The following is a 23,980-nucleotide window of genomic DNA, read 5'->3' on the forward strand; positions in this document are numbered from 1 at the left end:
GTCTTCCTTCTTCGGTAGTTTTCTTCAACTGCTTCAAAAAAATTTTTAAGCTAAACTAACATTAGAAAATATATAAAAACACAATATATGTTTTTTGTTGGCATTTCGTGAGAAGGCTTTTTGTGATCCGTTCACATGCCGAATTTGAAGCTTTAATAACATACACCTGCATTTTGTTTACGTTTATGTTATGTCACGGCTTCAGAACTCGCGTGTAAAGTGTCTTCATATGTATGTACGTATGTGTGTTTATTTAGATTTATGTATTTATATATTTATATATTTATGTATGCAAGTATGTCTTTATGTTAATGCATGTAAGTATGTCTTTATGGAGGTGTCTCAAGTGGCCCATATATGACTATATACAAGTAGTATATATTCTATATTGTGTTAATGCCCTTAGCTTTCAACTTATTCTCAGGCCCAACACTCATTCCACCTTTTTGGTCGACGTCCCTAATGCCTGGCGTAGTCTAAGGCCATTTTTGTCATTCCGCTGTTGGGGATTCTACGCACATAGTCCCTCCATCCTCTTATTCCTATTGTTGACCAATGGACTATGTTAGCAATTCGGCAAATCTCTCGGACTAAATAGACAAACCTCCAAGTGTATCTCTGCTATGAAAAAGCTCCTCATCTGCATTTGTATGTCCACAAATGGAGGGACGCACACCAAAAATAGGAGCAGTAGCTATATCCAAACACCCAAAAAGGTGTAAGCGGCCTGGCGCAAAAAACCAAATGATAGAAAAACATTTTATTGAACAGCAGACTCCCCATGACAGGCACTGACAAGCCCCTGAATATATTTCTGTCATCAAAAATATCTTCATAAAAAAAAACCATCTACCATTCGGAAACAGCGTAAAAATATAGGTCCCTGCATTTGTGGAACGAAATCAAGAAGCGCAACACAAATTGGAGGAGGAGCTGGGCCTCTTCCTTAATTGGGTACTAAATGAAATAATATTTCATCAATATTGTAATATTGTAGGTGTGGTAATTAAATTCTGGGATATTAGCTATAGTTTGAGAACTGCTACGACTGCTTGACGGAGGGGATCTTGCTTCATGATTCACATAACAAGCAACGTTTTGGGTTGTAAGCCTTAGTGAAATCTGTTGAGAATGACTCCATAATCGAAGTCAGTAGCGACTGAACAAGAAAGGAATGAAAGCAAAGTTTATTATTTTGTCTTCAATATCTGCGACGTCATTCATCGTAAATATATTCTCGCTGGACAGACCGTGACTGCATAATGGTACGTTGGCATCCTGAGTCGGATGCGGGAAAACATATCCCCTATTTGACCCAAAATCGTCGAGGCTTGATATTACTTGTCATGTCGTCCGAATGGATACAAACGCTCCGGCTTTGAAAGTATTCGATGCGGTACCAGCTGGTGGTAGCAGAGGAAGAGGAAGGCTTCCTTTGCGTTGGAAAGATCAGGTGGAAAAGGACTTGGCTTCACTTGCTGTGTCCAATTGGCGCCGGTTAGCACGAGAAAGAAACGACTGGCGCGCTTTGTTAAGCTCGGCCAAAATCGCGTAAGCGGTTATCGCGCCAATTAAGAAGAAGAAGAACACGTCGGTTGTTTCTTCGTTCATTATGAAAAAAGGTGTCCCAATGTTGCTACGCTTACCTTAGTGAGTGCTATCACCTCTTATGACTTTCCCAATTTTCGAATCTTAAGGAGTTTATCATGACGGCGTATAGAAAGCCAAGGGAACTGTAATCGCGGTGCTGAACTGATTAATTTAGAAAAATTACCAAGAGTGCTTCCAATCGGGCGAGCAAAGATGTGTAGAGTTAATGAGAGGCTGTTGTAAATGCCGACAATAAGATTTTGCTCGTTATATACATTGTGTAAAATAAGTACCCGGAATTTATAATTTAAACTCTCCCGGGAATACCTGACACTTCAAATTTGGTTTTTTCATGTTGGTACACATGTCCTTGAATGCACAAGCCTTATTAGAACGGGATCTATTACTTAGTGTGTTTTATTCTGCAGTCAAAGTGAGTTGATCTTTTGTTTACTTGGCGAATTTTACTATGGATTTTTGCAAAAAGAGCATCGGAAGGAGGTCTCTGAAGACATGGTTTCCCGAGCTAATACGGACCCTACGTTCATGAAACGCATAATAACTGGTGATGAGACATGGGTCTACGAGTACGATATGCAAACCAGTCAGCAATCGTCTGAATGGCGCTTCGAGAACGAACCGTATCCAAAAAAACCAAAGTGAAGGTTATGCTCACGGTTTTCTTTGATTACCAAGGCGTGGTGCACTCTGAGTTCCTTCCAGAGGGCCAAACGGTTAATAAGGAATATTATTTATCCGTTTTAAGGCGTTTACGTGAAGCCATTCGCCGTAAACGGCCCGAATTGTGGAAGGACAATTCGTGGATTCTGCACGACGACAACGCGCCATCGCACCGAGCCTTGATTGTACGCGAATACATGACCAAAAACTTAATAAATACTATCGAACAGCCACCGTATTCGCCAGATCTCGCACCCTGTGACTTTTTTCTCTTCCCAAAACTAAAATTGCCACTTCGGGGAAGGCGTTTTGAGTCGATTGAAGACATTAAAAAAAATTCGCTAAAGGAGCTGAAGGCCATCCCGGCGCCGGCCTACCAGCGGGCCATGGATGACTGGGTTGTTCGTTGGAATATTTGTATCGGCTCAAAAGGAGCCTATTTTGAAGGCGATCCAACAAGTAATGATGAATAGTATGAAAAAATGTGTTTTTTTTTTTAAATTCCGGGTACTTATTTTACACAATGTAATTTGCTTGATTTTTGTTATCACATTGACGGAGCTCAAAAATATTAGTCAGAAAGTTCCACTTCTTTAAACAAATTTTCTTTGCTCCTTGGGCAGCCAATTCCTACACCTTTTATGCATGTACGAGTATGTGTTGAGGTGAGTAAAATGTGAGTCAAATAAAGGAAATACTCTTCCCTTCTCTTCATTTTATGTAATAAATTTGTATACTCGTATATGTGCCGCATTAACACACACTCACGGAGTCATACATATGTACCATGCATACACATAGCTTTTCATATATTGTCTACTAGTACAATCGTATACACAAATGTGTGTGCTTGTGACTTTATATACTAAATTATGCGACACCGCTGATTTAATTTAAAATGTATTCGCTGCCGCCAAATTTGGGCCAACGATAATTAATCACTGTAGTGAGTAGGTATTTATTGCTGAATGGAAAATAAAACATTCAATACCCTTGTGCCTAAGTGGGCGCGGGCATAAAAATTAATAAGTTGCGTGAAGCCTCTGCGGTTGCAAGCACATATTGTTGAAAATGTTTCAAGTGGCATATTAATGTGGCGATTAAGTAATTATTGGCATTGGATTGGCCCATTCCTGAATGAACAAAGGATTTCAACGAATCTCAGTACTTTTGCAAGTGCGTATATAATTAGGACTATTGGCTGAGTCAGGAATTTATAATTAATTATAATTAATAAAATCAATAAAAAGTTGATAGGAAAGAATGTGTGCTTTAAATTAATAAATTATTAATTAAACAAAATGATTTTAAAATACTTATTTAGATTTTGCTTTACCTTTATTTTTGTTTTAAATGTACACTCACATGTGGAATTACTTTTTGAAATAATGTATGAAAAGTTTAAGGAAAAGAAAACGGTCAAGACGAAGTTGTAAAGGTAAATATTTTAATTTATTTCAACTTTTAAAGGGGTGAGGGGTAGTCAGAGGCCCGAAAAAGGATGATTTTCAATAATTTTTTTTTTGCTAGTCAGTTGCTTTATTTTACAAAAATAAAAATATAGCATTAATACATCATGTTTCGACGTGACTTAAGGAAATTTTCAACCAAACAAATTTATAATTGTAAAAGTTATCGCTGGTTGTGTGGATCCCGTTTCTCCAGAAGTCCCTTGCGGTGATCGTCACAAGTCCTTGGAGACTCATCTAAAATTAATCGGACAGGAAAAAATAGTTTTATTAATAGATAATCTTGTGCCTTATGGAAAAATTTTTTTTTTTCAAAATTAACAATATGGCGGCCTCAAGAAATATTTTTCCAATTTTCGAGAAAAAAACCCACAATTAATTGTTTAAAAAAATCGAAATTTAAAAAAAAAAAATTCTTCGACCAGGCACGAGTTTTTTTTTTCAAAATCAGTATACATTTTATAGAAATCTACCAAGTGGTTTTTAAGATTCAGTGATCATCAGTTCAAAAACATGGTTTTGAGAAAAACGTATTTAAAGTTTTGCTATCGATTTATGTAGAGTTAAACGAATTACTTAATTACTTACAATGTGTCATCTATTCCTGGGCCATATAATAGTTTGCTATTGCCTACGTAGATTCAACTTTACTTTAAGCACACACAAAACAAAATCAAATTTATTAATAATTCTGATTACCCCTAACTCCTTAATTAATTTTAGGAAATGCTAATTTATTCTATTTTAGTTACTTTATTTTATGTAAATTTCTTTTATTTTAGTTAGCTTTATTTTTACTTATTTATCTTATTTTAATTGAAAAACATTTTATTTATTTATTTATATTAGTGAAATAGAGGGTTCCAGGAATAAAACTCACGACCATCGAGGTGGATGAGATAATTCGGCACATTAACGGCATAGAACCTCAACTATGCCTCAGCGTCATCGAAAATTTGGACCATCGGATGGAGGTGTGCCGCCGAGGCCACGGCGGTTATTTGGCCAATATTTTATTCCATATGTAATTGAGCCATACCAATATTATCATAATAAAAAGAAATGATAATAAGTTCTTAAAAAAATTTTATTTTATTCAAAATCAACACCGGCCCTTGAAACTTAACCACCCTTCATATAAGCTCATGTTATTTTCTCCATTCTCAAGTTGTTAGACCAATCAAATGGTGGCTAGGGGTGGGATTATTTTCGAATAATATTCGAATAAACATTATTCGAATAAAACGAATAATACTATTCGTTTCAAATAATTCGAATAGTTCATTATTCGAATACCTTACTATTCGAATACCTCACTATTCGAATAGTTTACTATTCGAATACCTCACTATTCGAATACCTTACTATTCGAATACCTCACTATTCGAATACCTTACTATTCGAATACCTTACTATTCGAATACCTCACTATATATTCATTAACATCAGGGAGAAAATGCTTTTAAAAATATAAAAATTACATTGTCCCTTCTCATGGTGCATGCACTTGTACATAAACCGATTAGTAGTCCGCTAATTTAAATAAATATTTACCAAAAATATTCGAATAGTGAAGTATTCGAATAGTGATGTATTCGAATAGTAAGGTATTCGAATAGTAAGGTATTCGAATAGTAAGGTATTCGAATAGTGAGGTATTCGAATAGCATTATTCGAATAAACGAATAAAAAATTCGAATAAATATTATTCGAATTACGAATACCTCTCGAATAAAAGATTTTATTATTCGAATAATTTTTATTCGAATAGTCCCACCCCTAATGGTGGCTATGAACTGAGTAAATATTGTTCTTTATAGGAGAATTAAAATCAAGCTAGTGAAAACCCTATTAGTACCAATACTACCCAATCAAGAGTGTATGCAGGTCTACTCTTACAAATCATGGATGAAGAAATTCTAGCCATTAATTAACAATACCGTTGGACATTTCAGAGGTTTTGCTAAAAAATGGTGCCTGCAGTGTATCCTCCAAATTATCCGTTTTTCAAACTCATCTTTCGCTGTCAAACCGTCCTTGTAACCTCTTGATCAAAAAGTTACCAGAACAAACGCCAAGTGACGCCCTAAGTTAATTGATTTGAGATCTACTTTTTTTTGTTGGGTTGCCATACCTGTGATTAACATCTTTAGCATAATTTGTTTTCGATATTTTCCAGTTTTAAAAATGAATTTGAATTTGAAACAATAGGGTTTGCATTAAATTTTACATTAAGAATTAATAATGAGGTGTGAAAACATTAGAAATATTACTAAGCTGTTTCTGTAATGATATTTTAAAAAAAACAGTCGTTTACGATTGGCATGAACGCTTCAGAAGAGATCGTGTATCCATCAAGGAGGGCGAACTTACTAGTCGGCCGTTGATATCAAAAACTAATAAAAACATCAGTAAAGTGAAAGAAAAGTTGATCAATAATCACTTAACCAATAGAGAGCTGGCGTACTCTGCCATGGATCTATTCGTAGTTAATGATTTGGGTAAACGTCATGTTGCAGCAAAGTTGGTCGCAATGGATCTGTATTCCATGCAAACAAGGACCGCGTTGATATTGCCAAAGCACCAATGACTTGATCTCGAAAACTGAATCCTTCCAAGCATTCTTTAAACACATCTTTATTGGAGACGAGGCGTGTGTTTATGAGTACGACCCCCAATCGAGACATTAGGCAAGTTTGTTATAAGGTCAAATAGTTTTAGTCGGGACAACTATCACTCAGACACAATTAAGTCCATTGTACTACACTCGGATTCCCTTTTATTTTCTTTAAATCTACCCGATCTCCGAAGAAATCTGAGTAGATTTGTGGTGCCGAGCCAAATGGTCACTTTCTAACACATCAGTGCCAGAGACCTCAAGCCTGAGTCGAGCGAAGGCCTGGCATACGCACAGAAAGTAGTGCGCCGTCTCATCCTCCTCTTCACAAGCTGGGAAGAATACACTGTCTGAGATGCGTACCTTTTCAATGTGCTTCACCCACAGAAAGTCGCCCGTCATCAGTCCAATCAGCTGCCTTGTGGGTTAAATTAACCCATTTGCTAACCGCGACTTTGATGGCTGCAGAAGGGAGGGGCAGAACGGGCTTTGGGCCAAAGAAGTTGCCCTCAGAGCCCATCCTAAGTCAAATAGTTAATAAGGACTAGACTTTTGGGCGTTATGAGACGTTTATGCGAAGCAATTCGTAAATTTTGCACCATGCTAACGCACCGTCGCATTATCCGTGAATTTTTTACCAAGAACGAAGCGAATACCATCCAACAGGCATCGAATTCACTAGACATGGCTCCCTGCGAATTAAAAAACGAATTGAAAACGGCTCTGAAAATAGAGTTGATTCAACGCTGGAATAAGCGCGTTGCAGTTGATGGGGAGCACTTTAAAGACGACAATTTTACTTTTGGGAAATACCATAATTGTGTATTTTGAACTTTTTGAGCAATGTGGTATTGTGCCATGCTTCAAGTATTCTGCTACATCAAAAGTGTTTTATTAGGGCTACACAGTTGTGGAATTTTCTATCTAACAATTTAAAACTGGCTGCTGACTTTATACTTTTTCCTGAGACTTAACAATTGTTCAACTCTCTCAACTCTTTTATAAATATCTCTTTATTTTATTTAATTTATCTTTATTTTATTTTGTTTAATCTTATTTTGTTATCAGAGTAATATTTTTTATGTCTTATTTGTGTATAAATAAATAAATAAAATTTACAAACCACTACCGGTGCCATTTGGTCATGCAGGGCATCCGATTGCAGCAACGATATGCTCACCGTTCCAACCAATATGGTATGCTACAAATCTGCAATACATTCAAATCAATCTATATTTTTGTTTAGATTGAAATTATTAGTGGTTCAAGCTATGCTATTCTGCGAATACGAGAAGTGGCAAAAACAAATTACCTTGCATAAGTTAATAAAAGAAATTATTAAAAAATATAAATCTCCTTATTTCATTACCTTATTTTATTATAAACGTACTCAGAGCGCAGTATGTATGTTTTCTCAACATTCCATATTCTATCTCTCCGGGCTATGGCAAATAAGTATTTAAAACTTTTAAACCGAAGCAGCTCCCTTAGGAAGTTTTAGCCTTAGCCTGTGTACGTATGTATGTATGTAAGTTTATTTAAAATTATTATTGGAAAAAAGTTGAGTGCTACCTGTTATTGAATTCCTGCCACTTTGTATATCCTAGGAGTATTTGGAAATTGTTTTTAAATAAAATCTGTTATCGTGCACATTCCCACTGAAAGTAGGTTACTTATACGCCGGGGTGAGCATTGTACCAGCTAATGCAATAGAAGGCAATTGAAATAGAAATATATCGTATAAATAGTCACAATTGAAAATAGCTCAACAGATAAAAGATGTGGTATGTATGTGTATGTGTGTGTGTGCTTGTGAGCATTTCGATCACCCATAGAAGTTCGAAAACAATACACGCCATGTGGCAGGTGGTTTTTATAATATTTTGCTCTTCAATACAAATACTTTTAACGCTAAGCTGATTTTGCTTTGCTGTTGTTGTTAGTGTGCCTTTATTCCATTGAACTGCATATACACACATCTACACTCATGCATTCATATGAGTCCAAGTATTCACTACTCTCATATTGCATCTACGCATCAACTGCGGTTTTTAGCGACAACGGGAAACTTTTCAATCAGATTTCCGTTTCCAGCAACATTTCCGTAATGCCGGTTATACAGCGCACAATAAATCCATTGAAAAAAACACACGCACACATATCTACACGCATATCACGTATTGCGAAATGCGATATGTCACCGCATGCGGTGCGCATTTAACGGTTGAGAATTTAACGCTTGTGCAAAATAGTGATACGGTTTGATTATGCAAGCATGCCACAATTCACCATACCAATATGAATTTTCTGCATTTGATGACACTCATTTTGCATATTTTCAAAACTAACTGGCAATGCATAGCTTAGTTTAGTTTAGCTGAATTGTATTTCGATTTACATATTTTAACTCATTGTCTCTTTGTTTTTTCCGCTTTTCAGGCTAAAGACCGATCAGTATCCTCAGTGCGGGACCGCATTTATGATGATCCAGCCTACACAGATGACATAAGTCACCTAGCGAATCCTCTGCGTCGTAACAGCTGCTCGGGAAAATCCGATGGGAAGGCGAAAAGTTTGCTTGGCGTCAATACAGCTAGCAATGTAGCAGCTGGTGGCAGCAGCTCGTTGGGAAAACGTAGTAAATTGACAAAGGAATTTCTTCAACAAGGTAAATTGCATGATAGAGGAACTGCTTATGAGCATGACGTTTCGAGCAGCTCAGATGAACCGCTACGCTCGGAGAGTCAATCAAAGAGCGCCACAGGTAGTGTGGGACGTCGTGGGCGCAGTCTAGAACGTAGCGCAGCTTATACGGAGGGGAAGAGTGCGGTTAAAAAACATGAGAAACGTGAACGTAGTAACAAACAAAAAGGCAGTCCTTGCTTGGATAGTACATTAACGCAAGACGTGCAAGTGAACGAAGATCTAAGTGTAGAGCCCGCATCAACCGGCGCCGCCAGTAACAGCAATCGCCGTTCGAAAACGCAATCAGCTGTAATGACCAAACAGTATAGCGATGGCATGGCAGTGGATTTGCAGTGTATGGCAGAGCAGGCGCGCGAGGAGGTCGCCTCAGTGCATAGTGGCGCATCGACCACAAAGGCAGCTGCCACAAGTACGCTAACGCCTACCACCTCCACCTCGGGTGGCAGCACAAAAATGCAGATCGGTCGTCGCTTTCTACGCGGTGAGATTGGCATTAAAAGTTTCAACTATTATCTACTGAAGGAGGGTATTAAGAGCTCAAAACGATTCGTGGAGAGACAGCGCAACTCTTTCACAAGCGGTTTGGCTGGCATGGCAGGCGTTAACAAGAAATCGCACTCACGCAGCGAGGAGAATATATACGAAGAGATTTTCTTCAAAGACGCGCCACCGTCCGATGAAGAGCAGCATCAGCAGCAGGAAAGCAGCTTACCGCCCCAAGCATCAACACAGCTGCAACAAAAACAACAACAACATCATGTGCAACATGCACAACAACACACAACTCAGTCACATTCGGCCAGAAGTGCAGGCACGCCCATATCACAGTGTAGTGGCAGAGAGGAGGGTATTTACGCTGATTGCGAGCTTTGCCTGCAACAGTGCACTAAAGAGGATTGTGAATACTGTTATGCGCAGCAGGCAACGGCAACAGCAGATAGTCAGAGGTCGGTCAAGGCGCAGCGTGAATTGGTAAAACCATATGCCGTTGTTCCACTGCAGCAGCAGCAACAACAACCACTCAACAAATTGCAACATCAATTCGATAGTTCCGGGGGTCCATTAATCACGCACGCACTGAATAGCAACATACATGTCAGTGACAACTTCAATGAGGCAGCATTGGGGGGAAGCAGCAAAACTTCTGGAAACGGCTCTGTCGGCGGACAACTGCCTGCCTCGCATATTCTTGAATTCCAATCATACAATCCGAATAATCCGGGCGTATTCAAAATAGAGACCACACCTGTGGCAATCACCGGCGATTACAATCCGATTTTACAATTTCAACAGTCTTCGCCTTCGTCTGGCACGGCAACAACAACAACGCCAAGTGTAGAGCTACAACCACAACAGCAGCTGGGTCTTGCGCATCATGCAACTCCATTGGTGCACCACCAGCAGTTGCCACAGCAGCAACACCAACACCAACAACAACACTCACAATTAGTGCAACAATACAATTATCAGCCGACACAACATCAGCAGCAACAATTTAAGCACTCGGGACATAGTTATTTACTGCACGGCGGTGCCACCCTACCGCATCACCACTATCATCAATCGCCTGGTTTTGGTGGTGTCCCGTCTAGCAGCGCCGGCATACTTATAACACAGCAACGCGTGCGCGGCAGCCATCGTGGTGGCAATCAACAACAACAGTCTCATTATATGCTCACTTACAATACGCCGCCAATGGCTACAGCTCCGCCAACGGCAGGCGGTGGAAATCAGCGCTTGACCACAAAATCCTCTTCATCCAGCGATTCGTTGCAACATCAGCATATGCATAAATACAACACTATGTCGCGCCTGGAGGCACAACAAATGCTAATGGGGGACCCCTTTTATGGCGGCTCCAATATGGGACCCTCAAATTCGCTCTTGTTCGCTACAAGTCGTCCTATTGGCGGTTCGCAGATCCTCGTCGATCCATACGAATTACCACAAATGTACAAGAGCGATTCCCGCGCTTCTATATTAAGCGAATACTCATTGCGTAGCAGCGATAATTCGCATCGGTACAATCGTTTTCGCTACGCTGGCAGCGGTGGTAGTTTCAGTGGTGTGGCTGGTGGCGGCGGACAGGTGAGTGATTCTAGTCTGGGTGACTCGCTTTTTTCGTGCACTTCCGCACAGCGACGTTACTTTGGCAGTTCAGAAAGCTGTCGCTTCGGTTTCGAATGTCGACGCTGCAGTCTTGATGGCGGCGAAAAGTGTAGCTATTCGGATACTTGCCGCTATGAGTGCCGTAATTGTGATTGCTCGTCTAGCTACTTCTCCTCGGATTTTGATGACATGTACGGCAGTGTGCCTGGTGCTGGTGGTTCTGCAGCAGCGCTGGCTGCTCAGCGAAACAGCGGTATCCCACGTAAAACGGCAGCAGGCACCCTGCCGGCGAGTGCCGGTTCGAATGAGCTTGAGCGTCAACAGGACCAACTCGAGTTGAAGCAAAACAAGTATGCGCAAGATTTCTTCAAGCATGTTAATGATGTAAAGCGTAGCATATATCAGTCGGAGATGAAACGCAACGTGAGTGGTACGGGAGAGTGTGATGTGACTGACGCAAGGGGTAAATTTGAAAACAGCTACGTAAAAGATGAACACGGTAATGTTATAGCGCAGGCAGCGGAGGTGAGTCCGAGGCGTCGTGCGGCCAAGGAGGGGCCACAAATCACAACCTTACCGCTTACTAAGGAACGGTCGCACGGACAACGCGCCATCAATTCATCGCATACAGACATCTCGGTCACGCCTACTCCGGCGCCCAGAACAAGCTTACAGCACGCACAGTCAACAATGCCGCCACAACCTATAAAACGTGCACGTCATGCTCACGGGCAAGCATCTTACAAACACCACCATGAATATCCCTCACTGGATCGTTTAGTGGCAAGCGCCACCGGCGCTATACCCAAAACGGCAACTACTTTTTTACCCAGTGCCGCCGGTAAGATAAAAACGAATGCACCCAACTCAAGGCCACATCCAGCAGAATCTAACTGTGACAAAAACAGCAACAGTGTATATCGTACGGACCGCCAAAGTCCATGTCACAGTCCAAAGGGTTTGAAAATTATCGACTGCCCACTCGGCTTGCCAGCTGCGCTGCCGCACGTTGCTAACATGGATGCGATTAAGGTCAGCTGCCGTGAGACACTTGTCGCCACTGAAGCAGTTGCTAATAACAACAATAATAATCTTGTATTGGAGTCCGCCGATGCGAAACAAAATGATGCGACTAAGGTTGTTGGGGGCGCTAAGATAGTAAGTGGAGGCGCGGTTTGTGGCTCAACAAAGCATGAAGCGCGATATTTAAGTGTTGAACAGACCGGAAACGCACCTGCAACACAGTCTGGCAAACGCCACCATCGCAGCACATCTGTCTCGAAGCAAGCTGCATTGTCAGCTGCGCGCCGAAGCAAGGACATACCAGCTCCACCACCGCCATCGCCAGCCACGCACTCCGACATGCAAGAGCTAAGTGCAAACTTAAAGAACGCCCAGCAACAGCAGAGCGATGAAAATGAAGGTGATGCCAAAAAATCATCAGTCGAAAGGCGTAAGGAAAAACTGCCAAAAGAAGGTGGCGAACGGCAAGAAAAACTCGAAGAAGGTCATTTTAAAGGGGAAAAAGAAGCGGCATTGAAGCGTAAAAAGGAAAAGCAGGCGGCAGAGCAGAATTTGACACAAGACAGTAGTTGGGGTGGCAAAAATACCACAATGAGGTCGTCAAAGTCGAAAGTTAATGCATCCGCGATGGAGAAAATAAACACAGCATTAGCGACAACAATAACGCAATACGCTGGCACTTCTGGCGGTAAAGAATTATGTGAGACACCGACAAAGTCTCTGGCCGTCGCAAAGTCATGTGTGGCTGCTGCCGTAGCAGTTGCAGGTGCTAATTACATGCCAGATACCAGCGCAGCTATGCAGCAAGAACTACAGCACCAACAGCAACAACAACAAAATGAAATGCCACGAGAACGCGCCCATGCCAAGCCAAATAATGAAAATAGCTCCAGTAAAAATTCTTCGGAAGCAGTCAAGCAACTAGAAGTGTGCACCAGCGCACACGCCACCGACGACGACGATGTCTTCTACGATGCACGCAGTGAGGACTCGGGTGGCACAGCGCCCAGCGCAGCGTCAAGCTGTCTACTAAGCCAACAAATAGCAGCGACAGGCAAAAACAGAAGTGAGCAGCGTTCGCAATGTTTGCAACTTCGAGGCAAGGTGAGCGAGTTCGCGAACACTTGTGTGTACGTGTGTGTGGTAGTGTTCTTAGTTTGCTCTTATAACAGCGCGCTGAGAATATTCTGTGTCACAGTGCATAGACATTTCGGATAACGCTAGTTTTAGCATACCTACAGGCGCCGCAGCACGTGTTTGCATTCAACTTCAACGTGCCTTTACTTGCATGGTTGCTTGCAACTGCGACACGTCTAACTTGCCACTGTATTTAACTTTCTCCACATTGTTGTCGCCATTCTTTGTAGGGTTTTTGTTTGTTTTATTTTTCTATGAAATTTGTTAGTGCAATGATTTTGCAGCAAAGTTTTACAACTTTGTAAGTTTTCTGCGTTTTGAAAGTGTATTCGTTGAACAGAGTACGCTGACATATCTTTGTCTACCTGTACTCTACGACTTTGTTTTTCGGTTTTGGTGTGTGCTAATTTATGCAACCGTTGTCTGGATTTATACTTCGCTCAAGTCGCACGTCAAGTCGTGCCTTCTAGTTTTGTTTTTGGCTTGAGAAACTTTGTGGTACATATGAGCGGTAGCGGGGGTGGTAGATATGCAGTAGCTTAGGTGGCTAATGCATAATAATTCCGAAGCCCTGCAGCAATACATTTCATTGCATGGCATTGTTGAGATGTTTCATTAATGAAACAATTTATATTAAATGAACGAATCCTCAACAGTCAGCACAATGGCACTGCTCCCAGACACCTACAAGCTGCAAACTGTGGCATGCTAGGCATCTTGAATAAATTTGCGGATAGAAGGAAGTGCACCTTAAAATATGGAATGTGTAAATGTACGGGTTAAATAATATCACTCTGCGAAAATATGTAAAGGATTGCGAGTAGGAAAAACAATATAGTTTACAGCAACTAGTAAATATAGTAGTTAGCAAGCAAACTTTAGACAGCCAAAGTTTTAATATTGAACCGATTTTTTTTATATAATAAGTAAGCCATCCTTTGGAACATTTTTAAATTCATAATATTATTAGGCCATGACATTTCCATACTGTGAGGTTTCGCCCGATTATATATTTTACAAAATTTAAAATCATCCAAAGTTGGTATGTGGCGAACTAGCCTTGTGTATCATTTTATATGCCGGGTAGATCGCTACATTTCTCAAAGAGTTCATGAATTAGTAAATCGAAAGCGTACATTACGTGCTCACTACATGCCATGTTCACTTATGCCATGCGCCTTATTGCAGTGTCCAGCTCTTCCCATAAGAGCGACTTTCCCCAAGAACCACAGCACCATAAAGTTTAACAAATTTATTAAAAGGTATTTAGCCACACCATACGAGTGTGCACTAACAAATGTAGTTTTGCGAATGGAAACCCAAAGAGTGGCACCTAAATTCAAAATGGAAGAATTTAGACATTTTTATTCACCGTTTTCCTATGAATATGCCAATTTTAAGGTATTAGAGCATTTCTTAAGCAGCAAAAAAATATATATGGTTTTGAAATTTCTACAGTAACCAAAATGGAAGTATACGCATACACAAATATGTGTATGTAACACCCAGTTTAGTTTGAGACCGAACGGACATTCACTCGAAAAATGTACCTTTATAAACTTTTCATGTTTTAGGTTTAAGAAGTGTGGAAGAGCACGAAATTATACCATATTTTTATGGAGCACAATTCTAAGTCTTATGCCTCACCAAAGATAATCTTTGTTGCAGACAATATCTCATGTAAAAATCAGCGGTGGGAAATTCACATTTAATGTTATCCCTTTTTATCCATGTATGAGATTTGTCACGCTCGCGAATGTTTCATACTTATTTAAGCGTTCTTTTATCGCGTATGAAAAACTAAAACAAGTTTAATCTCTCTCACATTCGGAATACGAGTAATAAGCAAAAAAAAGCTAAAAATTAAATATTCTTACTCAAATATGTGAAGACCGAACATTGCCAAAGTCGGCCGCTCAGTAATAAAAATATTGCAGCTGGTGCATTCGACAAATGCAGAAAATGCAGAGAGGATGTTGACGAGACTTTAGAACACCTTCTGTGCGTTTGTCCGGCATTATTAAAAACGCGACTAAGATGTCTGGGAGCCCCATTGTTTGAGGGTCTGGAAGACGTCTCAAAAGCGGAGCTCCCAGCCCTACTTAGATTCGCCAAAAGCGCTGACATCCTACATGATGTCTACTTCAGGTATTCATAGAGGTCGGTCTCCATCTGGTATCGCTAGGGACCAAAAGGTCTATGCGTGGCTTATTGCCAACTAGGTTAACCTAACCTTCGAGATCACAGCTTATCGAGAAAAATGTTGAAGAAAATTGTAGGCGAGATGTTTTTTCGCGTTTTTTTTTCGTTAAGTGTTTTGCTGTAAAAATGCAGAAATAAGTATTATGTACCCTTGGTTCCGAATGTGGGAGAATGTGAGTCGAAGCTTCTGAATCCTAGTAAAAATACTTGGAATAAATAGCAGTTACTAAAGCAAAACAAGTCAAGATTTAAGTTTAAATTGCTATGGAATAAAATCGATTTACAGCAAGTGAACGAAACAATAAAATAAAATATGATTAGAGTAGAAAGGGTAACAGAAACTGTCTTTTTTCGCCTGTTTTATTTGGCTTAAGCTCGTTAGTCTGCTGCGTAACTCAGCGCATATCTAACTATTCCTTAGAAGAAGAAAATAAATATTCCACTAGGCTGACAACGGGTAAGGTGAATGAATCAAACAAACAAAGCAACAATTAATACGGAAGTATAACACTGTGCAATAAAAATATTTTTTTTTGTCATGCAGTAGAAATCTCATTACACATGGAACTATAGATTTGATGCAGTAAAGCTGCATACTCAGTTTTTTTATTTTCTCAAGAATTTAATTTTTTAAAGGGCTTCAAAGTTTCAATAATTTTGTATTATTTTCACACATTTTTTACTTAAAAGTAATTTTCCAGGCTATTGAATATAAAATACCAGCTTTTTTATGTTTTATCGATCTGACAAAAGCATTTGATAAGGTTTTGATTAAAGATTTAATTGAAATTCTCAAAAAATGGAATATTGACAACAATGTCCTTGCAATTGTTAGGAATCTCAACACCGAAAACGCCAATTCCGTCAACACTAATTATGAAGTATCAATACCGGTGGCAACAGGGATAAGACAAGGATGCAGCTTAAGTCCTATACTATTAAATTTGATTATGGACGGCTGTAAAACCACATGGGCAAGAGAATATTTGCTGGGAAATGAAATCAAGATAATGTGCACTGCTGCAGTTGTAGGGTCTGACAGCGAAGACGACCTTCAGCAGAAGTTAAATGCCTTCCGAAAAAGCTGCTTCTGCATTTAACATATAGATATCGGTAGCCAAAACGAAGACCATAACAATATCTAAGCAACCGCTCAGGTGTAAGCTCGTAATTTTTGGAAAGACTATCGAGCAGGTTATGCAAATCTGCTACCGGCATACCATAATTATCTACATCAGCGAAAGAATCAACAGCAGAGGTAAGCAACCACATGAATAAAGCAGCATGAATTTCTGGATGCTTACGCAATGTTATATGGCGAAATAAGCATCTAAGCTTAAAAGGCAAAGTCCGAATCTACAAAACATGCGTTCGACCAGTACTCACCTATGCAGTTGAAACCCGAGCAAATACAATTGCAATACAACAAGCAATGACCAAGGTTGAGATGGCTACATTGCGATTAGAGGACAGATCGTATTCGAAGCGAGGATATTAGAGATATATGTGACACGCAAGACATTGTCTGGTAGAGCCGAAGACGAAGAAGGGAGTAAAAAAATTAAATGCTACGTATGTGTGACAATAGGTTGGCTAAATCTGCAATGAAGGGAAAATCGAGGACTACGAGGCCATCCGGACCCCCACCGAAACGCTGGAATGAGTGCTCGACTATCCGCTTTATCGATAATTGATATTTATTTACTTATTTTTTGTTTATAATTGTAAAAATTTTATTTATTGTATAAAATTGCTGATGAACAGGAGTGAATCCCATAATGGAGAGAAAAAATATTTTTTTAATAATCCATTCGTAAATTTCAAGGAATTTCAAAGATACATTTTTCAAAGGAAATCAGTCATCATTCATATCACTACAGCTGGTTGTGAGCCTTAGCTTCCTTCATAAAGGTTGGCAAAAAAGTCTTGCGGTATTTTTATTGAATTTTCAATTGTTCATAAAATTGGTTATAATAATGCGATTTAAGTCAAATATGCGCCGTTTTGTTCGATGACGAGTTCCCAACGAGATGCCAACTTCATAATGCCCCTCTTATAGAAGCTCGCTTCCCTATTGTCAAAAAACTCGGAGAGCCAATTTTCACAGGACTCTCTTGAGGACAACTTCCGACTACCAAGCTCGTTCGCCATGGACAGAAATAGGTGGTAATCCCTTGGTGCGAGATCCGGACTATACGGTGGATGCAAAAGAACCTCCCATTCGAGCTCCCGGATCTTCTGGCGCGTCACCAAAGATGTGTGTGGCCTGGCGTTGTCCTGATGGAAGACAATTCGGCCTCTGTTGATCAAAGATGGCCTCTTCTGCATGAGTGCTGCATTCAAGCGGTCCAGTTGTTGGCAGTACAGGTCCGAATTGTGCGTTTGGCCATAGGGGAGCAGCTCATAGTGGATGATTCCCTGCCAATCCCACCAAACACACAGAAGAACCTTCCTGGCCGTCAATCCAGGCTTGGCCACCGTCTGGGCAGCTTCACCGCTTTTCGACCACGACCGTTTGCGCTTCACGTTGTCGTAAGTAACCCACTTTTCATCGCCAGTCACCATCCGCTTCAAAAACGGGTCGATTTTGTTGCGATTCAGAAGCGATTCGCATGCATCCATACGGGCAAAAATGTTTTTTGCGTTAAGTCGTGTGGCACCTATACATCGAGCTTCTTTTTGAATCCAAGCTTCTTCAAATTGTTTATAACGGTTTGATGACTCATGCCCAGCTCTTGGCCGATGCTACGGCTGCTACTATGCCGGTCTCTTTCGATCAATTCAGCGATTTTATCGCAATTTTCGACGACAGGCCTTCCGGACCGTGGCACATCTTCGATCACCTCTGCACCAGAACGAAAACGTTGAAACCATCGTTGTGCGGTGGAAATGGAAACTGTATCGGGTCCATAAACTGCACAAATTTTATTGGCAGCATGAGATGCATTTTAGCCTTTTTCGTAGTAGTACTGTAAAATATGCCGTATTTTCTCTTTATTTTGCTCCATGTTTGCGACGCTATAACTCACGAACGACTAAAAGCAAACAACAATTAATCAAACACGTGTTAGCACGTGAAAAGAGCTTTCCAAAAAGCTTTAGCGTGAACCGATGCGACGAATACAACTAGAACTACGCGCTTGCAAAGACAAGCTTGCGGAAATACCGCAAGACTTTTTTGCCAACCTTTAATTATTTCCCATGCATCTCAATCCATAGCCATACTACAATAGGTGGTCGCTCCAATGGTTTTTATATCGTCCTCAGCATCTTCTAACTATCGCCTACGCAGATGGCCTCCTCGATTTTCACCAAGCATGCGCGCATCTAGCGCTTTGCGAGGGATTCTTTCTTCTGGCTTTCTGAAACGTGACCTGACAAACTGTATAACGTTTTCATCTTGGAAAATACATCTAGCTCGCTGCATCGTGTATTTTTCCTTTCTTTATAGATTGGTCTAGCATAATTGGACAACCTCTGCCACTCTTTTGGTATACTCACAGATTTCCAGGTCTATTTTATACGACTTAAGGAGGCATTTAGCAATTACGTTGATTCATTTTGATGAGTTCGGCTACTCCCACTTGCTTTTATATTTCCTAACTTTTCAATCGCAAGTATTTTATCATCAGTTGTAGCTGGCTCGAACATAATTTCTTCAAATTTAATTGCATTACACGGAATGATGTTGCGCTCAATGACTTCGTTTTGTTTTTTTAGGAGGTGTTAAAGGTAGCTTTTCCAATTTGTGAGAAGTTTTTCGTTTTCTTTTCAAAGGAAATTATTGTACTATATTTCTCCTGTCGTGAAGTCAGCAAAAGTTTAGAGTAAAAATTTAATAAAATAATATTAGAAAATGAGTATAAATAATTAAAACTATTTTATCAAAATTTAATTATATATATATATATATATATATATATTATGTGTATATACCCTTTTTGGGCAGAAATACACTCGGGAGATTTTCCATTGCCTGCCGAGGTGGCACCGCTATTAGAAAAAACGTTTCTTTATTTTGGTGTTTTACCGAGATTCGAACCTACATTCTCTCTGAATTCCGAATGGTAGTCACGCACCAATCCATTCGGCTATGGCGGCCGAAAAATCCTAAATTCAAAACTTTATTATCATCAGTCATTTGGTTCAGGCTGGTTTAAAATTCATTAACAATTTTTTTTAATATTTTTATTAATATTTTTATTAATTGAAATTTTTCCTGGACATAATTTACTGTCGCATGGTGTAATAGAAAAGTCAGTAGAACTAAGTAGGAATTTATTTTATAATCTCTGCGCGAAGTAATGCAGCAAGAACGAATAGACTGCGATTGGATAAAAAGTCAAACGTCAAGTATTAAATTGTATGTACTTATCTAAGTATATGCATATATACACAGGCACGGCAAGCAAAGCAATAAACAGGTGTGGTGCAAATGGTGGTTTAGGCGCGGAAAACCTGTGTGGCAATGAATTTGAACTAAACAGCCCCACTAGGTTCTTCGTCACATGAAGAAGGAAAGCTATATGTACGCAGGGCAATGAAGATACTATTGTTGTTCAAGGGTAGCAGCAATGACATTTAAAAGTGCGACGTGCCACATACAAAGAAAATGGGTAGTGACGTGAAAACGACGGCAGCAGGTGAGCTGCTCTTTCAAATCTGTTTGCTCGACAATGACAATACCCAGACGTTTGAGTTTCGAAAGACTTAAGCCAACGTAAAAGTTTTTCAATTAATTGAACAAATTTGCTTAATGTCATATTTCGCGAAGGAATAATGGAACGTACAGATTAGGCGGCACGAATGACGCCAACAATGCGTCTAACAAAAGGATTCAAGAGGTGAACAAACTGATGGCTACACTGAGGAAGTATCTGTGTGTGTGTATATGGACGATTGATGGAATACAGTTACCGGAAGACCGGTAAACTTTTGTGAATGCTTGAAATGTATTGTATTGAGAAGAAAGTACACCAGAGGTTTGATAGAACGTTGAAATTTCGTTTTGTTGTTTTGTTTTGAGGAAAACTGTTTTAAAATGTGTTAGAATATTATTAAGCATTCAGAAGTTAAACAGTTAAGTGAATAATTAAACAAGTTTCGTTCTACAATGAAAATCAATAGTTTCTATTAGAAAATTTTATTAATTATTTTAAAAATGCTTAAAGTTCGGCTATTTCTCAGCCGCTTTAGTTGAAGTTAAGATCTTGGATTGGAAATTTGGAGGCTTATAGGATTGCTGAAAGTCAAACTCTTTGAGTAATTTTAGATCCACCTGTGAATAAGTGATTGATGTGTGAGCACGTAATATATTTGATCTGTTATCTTTGATTACTTTGAAAAATACCGTAGCATGAATAGTTTACGTTCCATATATCACTGCAGTTTAATTTCCATTGTATCAATTGCCCTGCTACTCTTAGTCCCAAAACCGATTTCGTCTCGTCTTTGCGCAGGAATTGCTTAAGGTCTTGTAATTGATTGGATGCGCCAACGAAATTAACCAAAGGTGGAGATATAACAAAAAATGTCGCACAAAATTTGGATGATGATGTTTTTTCTTGAATTTACAGATAGATTTCGATCGGGGCACAAAAGTCGATTCCACTCCATTAAATGGTTATATAGGTACGATCCATGTTGTGGAAATCAGTGCCATAACCTGCTGAAATGGAAGCAGCGAACGTAATTGCTCCTTCTAGAGTTGAATATATCTGATGATGCTATATGAAGCGCATAGTGGTCGTTAGGTCCACGATGACGCGATTGTAGGTGGCGGTTTCTTTCTACAAGTATCACTGAATCAAAATATCCCAATGAAAGGGCGCAGGCAATAGAAGTACAAGCTGATATTACTGGTGTTCTCGATGATGTAACTCATATCCGTGATTGCTCTAAACAGCTACTTGCGAGGACGTCGGTCGCGATCGGATTGTAGTAGCTATTTTTGCTAGACTCGGATTTATGCTCTAATGAAGATACAGACGATTGCTAGGATTATAAGTGGCGCTCTAACATCTAGATGCATCTTGAACAGGTTGGATGTGATTCGGAATCGACCGATTTATTCAAGTATTTATTGACCAGTGCGTTTACACATTCCAATACAAGGTAGGGCTCGTTCCCAGTAAATCCAATGAGCGACGGCCATACCTTTACTTCCAAAAATATTATCGAATTGTTATTTAAGGCTCCATAAAGATAGCTCAACTGCCGTGACCGTCGCCAGAGCGGAAGCCTTTAAGAAAAATTCTCAAAAATGTAACATCTCGTCCAGACATTTAAAAAAACCCATAGTTTTCTGAAAAGTATTATGCCGGTGATGGACCCACTACAAAAACCAGCAAGCAGTCCTTTTACAAAACACTTTTATTATACAAGGTTGTTCAATAAGCTTTGCGGTTCATCCTATTTTGCAGCCCTTCCAGATTTTCACTTCAGGGATGCAATTCATAAACTAGAATCTCATTGGAATAAGAATATTGATGTTCAGGGACCTAATAATAAAGTGTATTTCAAGCTCTAAAATTGTGCAAACCGCAAAACTTTAATAAGTAGTTTAGTACGCAGTCCACTCTTCGCCATTAACTAAACTCCACTTATCCAAAGAAAATAAAACCAACAAGAAATGAGTGGAAAATATAAATAAAAGTAACTAATTTCATATGTATTTACATATGAGTCCCTCAGTCCCTATGGTACCTCTCGATAAAATCGGAACACCTGATATCTGTCTTTACCCACATTACCATTGGTTTTGGTTGCACCTGATTGCAACTAAAATCCCGAATTTTGCTTTATTTTAGCGCTTCATGATTTAATTTATATTACACCACACAATTTATTAGATTTAGATTTCTTCTTATAATACAATTTTTCTTTTATTAAACGCGCACAATTATTTCTATTTTACTTACCTAAGAGCAAAGGAAACATCTTATAATTTTAAACAAGTTAGTACAAAGAAACGCATTAAAAAAGCTTCTGTTAAATTTTATCCAGCAAGACAAAATTCATTTTCACTTCCAAAAAATCGTTTGCCCTAAGTTACATATATGTATAATTGGCAGGTACTCCCTTTTTGGGTGTTTGGCCGAACTCCTGCTCCTTTTTGTGGTGTGCGTCTTGATGTTGTTCCACAAATGGAGGGACTTACAGTTTTAAGCCGACCCCGAACGACAGATATTTTTTATGAGGAGCTTTTACATGGCAGAAATGCACTCGGAGGTTTGCCATTGCCCGCCGAGAGGCGACCGCCTATTAGAAAAACTTTTTCATCATTTCGGTGTTTCACCAAGACTCAAACCTACGATCTCTCTGAATTCCGAATGGTAGTCAAGCACCAACCCATTCGGCTATGGCGGCCAAGTTAGTCTTAGTAAAAAATCGCATGATATTTTGCTCCTAAATAAGATTCAATTTATCTTGTAATCAACGTGAAACGATTGCAGTTTAATTAGTTGGTTCTTCAACACCGAGTCCTTCGTCCCATATGCGTGAATTTGTCAACAAAATATATAGAACCATGCATATATACAGGCATATTAGAAGTTATTGTTGTCGGTAAGAATGTATACGGTCCAACACGAAAATCGATTCGTAAGACGTAAGCAAAAACAGTTAGTACGAATTTAGCACAGCAATCACAGTGCGATGATATTAAACGCAGCAACAATAGCACGCAAACCGAAAACAAATGCACAATGATGCATAAAAGAAAACAAAAAACAACCAACAACAGCGCTTTCACCTTCGAACTATTTACATATGTAAAGATTAAATAGCTGTCTCTATCTTTAAATGTCTGGAAGAAAATTAATTTTTGTTATTTGTTTTGTGCAATTTTTGTTCGCTTTTTTACCTAATCCTGGCACTATAAATATTTACATTTGTAAACATACGAATATTTTAGGAAAAAGGAGGACTGAATTAAAAAGTTTTTGCCATTAAGAAGTAAATAAGGAGTATATTTGAATAATTATTTTATTTATTTATTTTTCATTTTTTCGTTTTTTTTAGCAATTCTTTCATTTTGACTGATTCGTTTTTAATGCAGAAATACCTTTCCCAGTCAAATATTTTTCGCTGGTTCGCAGTTCGCGCAAGAAAGTCTGAAACAAATCTGGATATTCTTGCCCACACACATATATATGATATATCTGGAATCGCTGAAAGGTAGGTAGGTAGATAGGAGTGTCACTCGGTTTTTAAACCAACTCACTAAAACCATTGCCTATCCATTGTGATGCTAAAGTAGCAGTTTACCAACAGTTGAACCATTTTGTTTAAAGTGCAAATCCACTTAGCCAAAGTATCCAAACCTACTGGCATGCCACTTGGAACGGTGATAAAGGAGTTGTCTGAGAAACTCCTCCTCATTTTTGCAGCTTCTGCAATAGTCGAAATGAGTATACGAGTATTTTTGGTCTGAAATGCCATTCGT

At 39.3% G+C, this 23,980-nt stretch overlaps 1 protein-coding gene across 1 annotated transcript in view; it reads left to right on the forward strand.

The window, feature by feature from the left end:
• The window catches only part of LOC128861869 (uncharacterized), a 43,496-nt gene that overhangs the window by 13,672 nt on the left and 5,844 nt on the right, over positions 1–23,980 (forward strand). Inside the window, exon 2 of the mRNA XM_054100244.1 lies at positions 8,797–13,299. Within this exon, the coding sequence (XP_053956219.1) occupies positions 8,797–13,299 (4,503 nt within the window). The remainder of the gene's footprint in view (positions 1–8,796; positions 13,300–23,980) is intronic.

This window comes from Anastrepha ludens, chromosome 4, assembly GCF_028408465.1.
Source record: "Anastrepha ludens isolate Willacy chromosome 4, idAnaLude1.1, whole genome shotgun sequence".
In the NCBI taxonomy this organism is placed as follows: domain Eukaryota; kingdom Metazoa; phylum Arthropoda; class Insecta; order Diptera; family Tephritidae; genus Anastrepha; species Anastrepha ludens.